At 34.7% G+C, this 5799-nt stretch overlaps 1 protein-coding gene across 1 annotated transcript; it reads left to right on the forward strand.

Moving 5' to 3' along the window:
* The first annotated feature begins 2236 nt into the window (after window positions 1–2236).
* Window positions 2237–3158, forward strand: LOC111912155 (NDR1/HIN1-like protein 3). Its single transcript, XM_023907884.3, has one exon. It carries the CDS (start codon window positions 2237–2239, stop codon window positions 2948–2950), a length of 714 nt encoding a protein of 237 aa, XP_023763652.1. The 3' UTR covers window positions 2951–3158.
* The last annotated feature ends 2641 nt before the right edge of the window (window positions 3159–5799 follow it).

Raw genomic sequence — 5799 nt, forward strand, 5'->3', positions numbered from 1 at the left:
ACATTTTAATGACGATTACTTTGAATAAAAAACAATATATATATATATATATATATATATACACACACACACACTTCAGTTTTTATAAATGATGGTTTATATTGCATTCTATTAGAAATGCGAAAATGGGGTGTTACAACCTTCTTGGTCCCATCCATCTTGCACATAATCTATTAGGGTTTAGGAATTTCTTCAAATAATTACAACAAACAAACTAGCATCATAGCACTAACTACTACTACATTCAAAATTTTCAAGAAAAAAAAACGAAAATCCAAGTACTTATGCATAATAATTTATAGCTTCTAACTTCTAATACAGAATGTTGAAGACCTTCTTTAAGCATGTTTCTTTCCCGTAACAACCCTTGAATGATTTCCATGGATCTAGATCAAAGTCGTGGGTCAACCCATCTAATGAATGAGCACTTCGATCTAGATTTTAAACAGACCCGAAACCTTTGACCTGGGTTGTTGTAATGGGTTTTATAGGTTATAAAATCAATGTGATTGCGGAATTTCACTTAACACCTAATGGCACATGCAACCTAAATGATCTATGTCGTAACACTTTGAAGGCAACATTCAACGAACAACAAAAACAAACATGGATCCTAATGTAATTGAAAACATAGAATTTGGATTACATACCTTTGATTTTTTGTAGTAAACAAATCACTTCAACCCCTTGTAATTATTGGTCTTGGAAAGCTTAGCATCGAAAGGATTATGCCTCTAATAACACACACCTAAACCCTAGAACTAGAAGACAAGTGAGGAGAGAAGAGGAGCAACGATAAATTGGACTTCTCTAGTTGAGGAAGATCACAAAAATAGCTGACCCAAGGGTACTATCTATAGCTGTCATCAAACCCTAGAAACCCTAAATTTGAACATTTAATAATAATATTTCAAATCAGACAATTATTTAGCTTCATGATTATCATTTGCAGGCTTATAGAAACCCTAATAGGGTCCTCTAAACTGTTCTTATGATAGAGGTTTCTAGATCATCTCATTTGTTCAACAGTTAAACAATTACAACTCAGTCCCTACACCTTTAATTAATTCCGATTAATCCCGAAATAATGTCAGGTTAATTTTGATTAATAATCAATCAATTCTAATTGATTTCACATTAATTTATTAATCATATAAATTAATAAATCAATTATTTAATAGTTAATCTCACATTAATTTGTTAATCACATAATAAATTAACAAGTCAACTATCTATTTTCAATTAATATATTAATCATATAATATATTAACAAATCATTTATTAAGATTTATTAATCATATAATAAACAAAAAAATTATCATCTATTTACAAATATCATTTTAACCAAGTTCTAGTTATGAGGACAACTTAAAAAAGAACTTTTCTTCTAATTACAAGAATATACATATTTAGTTATGCACTTATACACCTTAATCAAACATGTTGTTAGTCCACAATATAAAAATTATAATGCCCCGACCACATAAGCAAACATAGGTTATCATCTTTTTGTGTTCTTGAAAAGGAGAATTTTTCAATACTGTTGGGGAAGAGAGATGAAAGAGAGAGTACGATATGGTATAGACCTTAAATAAGTGAAATGGAACCAACCTCATTAATAGACGATATTACCCTCACATGTTGTCAACGTGAGAGACTTTTAACAACAATTTATTGACGCCGTCTAACAAAGCGGCCTTTTATGTAATATCAACAAAACATAAGAACCGTGTCACTCGTTTTTCTTAAAGTTGGACTATATATGCCCATTTCGCCATCCCACACTAAATAACCAAAATTAATTTTGCACTTTTGTCTAAACCCTATGATATTTTCTCTAAAAATCATCATAAACAAAAGCTTATATAATGAATAATGGGTGAGTTTGACATACATATTTGAAAAAAAGAAAAAAAAAATCCTAGATTTGCCATAAAAAAACAACCTCATAAACTTGGATAGTTTATATATTGGTTTTAACGATCTTAAATAACAGTTTAAAGTATAAACACAAAGAGTTTTTCTAGAAAAAAGGACCTAGTCAAAGGAGATGGAAGTTTACAAGGAAGGTGATATTAAAACAAACCTAAGTACGTAACTCAAAGTCTCAAACCAAATAGTCGCCGGTGACACTAGGCCGTGTTTTTACTCAACGCGTCATTAAAGAAACCCCATGCTATATAAATACCTTTTACTCCTTCCATTCTTCACAATCAACTCACTCTGCAACTCAATCATGTCCTCTGATTCTCACCTCAACGGAGCTTACTACGGCCCATCAATCCCACCTCCCTCCAAAAAATCCCGATCCTACAACCGCCATGGCCGCGGCGGCGGAAGCTGCAACCCCTTCTCATGGTGCTGCAGTTGTCTCTGCGGTTGCATCTTCAACCTCATCTTCCAAATCCTCATCACCATCCTCGTCCTCCTCGGGATCGCCGTCCTCGTCTTCTGGTTAATCTTCCGCCCCAACGCCCCGAAGTTCCATGTCAACGACGCTACTCTCACCCAGTTCACCCTTTCCTCCGATAACAACACTCTCTACTACAACCTCGCTGTGAATATGACGTTCCGGAACCCTAATAAACGGATTGGAATTTACTACGACAAAATCGAAGCCAACGCTGAGTATTATGATAAGAGGTTTGCTTCCAGGAATTTAGATGGGTTTTATTTGGGGCATAAAAGGGAGAATAACGTTAACACGGAGTTCGTCGGAGAACAAGTGGTGGTGCTCGGAAATGGTGATAGATCTAAATACGATAGGGAGAGAAACGATGGGGTGTACAACATCGATTTGAAGTTGAGACTTCGATTAAGGTTGAAAGTGGGGTGGGCGAAACCCAAATTCAAACCGAAGTTTGAATGCGAGTTGAAGATTCCGGTGACGTCCGGCGGCTTGGTTTCTTCTACGGGATTTCAAAGGACGAAGTGTGATTTCGATTGGTAGATATCATCATCATCATCATCCCCATTGATCTTTCTTCCATTGGGTGTTTGGTTCTTCTGATTCATCGAGTATATTCATCTTCTGCACTTTTTTTTGAATTTTTCGGGAATATTGTTGGGTATATGAGCCTTATTCTCTTATATTAGGGAGATTATTTCATTTGTTCACGTATGACATTTGTTTTGAGATTACTTCATTTTCTTTTTCACTTATGACCTTTTTTTTTCATGTGTCTATAACACTGTCTTTTCATTTATTTGTCTAACTAAAACATCTGACTTTCATTTCTACTTCTTAAGCTTCTTTTTCATTTTTTAAACATTATACTCTTGAATTCCAATCGATTAAGATAAAAAAACATTAATTTTTATACAGCTACATGTATAAAATAAAAAAACATTAATAAAAACATCAATGCATGCCAAAAGAGTTAATAAAAGCATCAGATATGACAACGTTCTGCTGGAAAATTGTTAATATCAAGCTTTAAATGGATGATAACTGTATCAAACAATTTTGAATACAAACTAAGTTTCCTTTATCCCATCATGTCACAAACAATATGTAAAAATAAATAACATGCTGTTATTTATCGCAGATAAAAATACGTAACATGTGTGATGTTGCATCAAATATTAAAAAAATAATATACAAGGAGAAGTATGCTTTTTGATAACTCAATATATACAAGGAGAAACGGTGGGTATAACACCAGTTTGATTGGTTTAGAGGCAAAATTTCACTGTTTTAATGCAAAAGTACGTATATGATCTCTTTGTTATTTTTTGCATCAAATGCATTAGAGTTTACTCGATGGAAGTTGACGGAGAATATTATAAAGAGTGCTCATAGTATTTGAATAGGCGATTGTGTTAGGTAACCCAACATTTTATACAACTCTATTTTCCTAAAAATCAAAATTCTTGTAGTTTGTCACTTTTTACATAGAAAACGACACCCCAAACAAATTGATGCAAAACGTTTTCATTCCCATCTTCATCAAGAATCAAATCTTGACTTCATAAAAGTTTAATCTTTATATATATAGAAAATTATAAAAATAGTCCTTGTAGTATGGTGTAATAGGCGTATAAAGTCCAACTTTAAGAATATAGACAAACTCGGTCCTTGTGTTTTGACGAAATTACAAAGATAGTCCCTATGCCATTAAATTTGACTATTGAGCCGTCGCTTATTCCAAAATAACAAGTCTCTCCTTGACCAAACCTGAAAAATATATTATAATCAAAGACAATTTCTGAAACTCTACCACAGCTACCAACCACCACCATCACTTTCAGCTCCACCCTACCACAACTGTCGACCACTACTACCACCTTCAACCACCGCTAGCACCATCGTCAGAGGCTAGGTTTCGTCAGAGCTTGGTAATGTTTCTTCATAAAATAACCACCCAACCCACCTCATCGTTCATCTCCCTGATCACCGACATCTTCAACAATCACTGCCATTATGTCCGGTATTCAACCATTTGCCACCATACCTAAAATCAGAAACCAACCTATTTGAAATGGCTATTACACCCAACATCAAAATCACCATTACATCTAAAATCAAAACCGGAATCATCCATTGTGTCCAGTCATCTAGAATCTGAAAATCAAAACATCGAAAAATCAAAAAACCTAACCCAGGTTGTTAATCTACAATCTGAAAAAATGAATAACTGCTAACAGTCGACGAATCACTACTACGAGTCCACGTTATTGTTGCTCAAAATCGTTGCTAAAAGTTGATGGTAACAAGGTTCATAAAAAATCTTAATCTCTAATTCTTTATAACCGATAATAGCAATAGCAATGCTTCTTTAAATTTCTGAATGTATAAAATCGTTGTGTAACATCCTGTTTCCTGTCATTTTTGGGTCGTGGACCGGAAGTCGATTGTGTAAGGCTTTGTGTAACATCCCCCTCTGGCACGTATCACAATATTGTCTGCTTTGGGCTCTCGACATGAAAACTTTCTAGGGGGTCAAAACTTCCTAGGGGGTCACCCATCCCTGGATTGCTCTCGCCCGGATATGCTTAACTGCAGAGTTCTTATGAGATCTGCTGCCATCATGGCTTTCAAGCGTGTTGTGATAGGGAAGGTATCCACACCCCTTATAAGGAATGTTTAGTTTTCCTTCCCAACAGATATAGGATCAGGTGTACCCACCTTCACCCTCCATTATAGGGTTCGACGTCCTCATCGAACACATCGACACGTGCCCTAGCTCTGATACCATTTGTAACACCACCTCTGGTACATACCACAATATTATCGGTTTTGGGCTCTCGACATGAAAACTTCCTAAAGGGTCACCCATCCTTGGATCGCTCTCGCCCAGACACACTTAACTGCAAAGCTCTTATGGGTTATGTTGCCCTCATGACTTTAAAACACGTTGTGATAAGGAAGATATCCACGTCCCTAATAAAAAATGATTAATTCTCCTTCCTTGTCGATGTGGGATTAGGTGTACCCCAACTAATTGTAACACCTACAAATTCAAGCTAGTAAATTATAGATAAGAAGCGTTAAAAATAACTTTTTGATAGAAGATTATTCAGAATAAATAATCTTAACCAAAGTTATAGTATATGTTACAAGGATTTCGCACATATAAAGAACGTTGAAATCCGACTTGTAAAAAAAATTATGACTCGTTGAAGTTTCACAAATAAACTGATAGGGCTTTACATATTGTAAAAAGTAAATTTTTGATAAATTAATCTTTAGCCTTATTAATCTAAACAAAACTCATAGTAGTCGTTAAACCGAGAGCGTGCATATAAAGAACATCAGAATCTGACTTCATTTGAGGAAGTTTTGATTTTTCTAAAATT

The sequence above is a fragment of the Lactuca sativa genome, chromosome 2 (genome assembly GCF_002870075.4).
Source record: "Lactuca sativa cultivar Salinas chromosome 2, Lsat_Salinas_v11, whole genome shotgun sequence".
Lineage (NCBI taxonomy): Eukaryota > Viridiplantae > Streptophyta > Magnoliopsida > Asterales > Asteraceae > Lactuca > Lactuca sativa.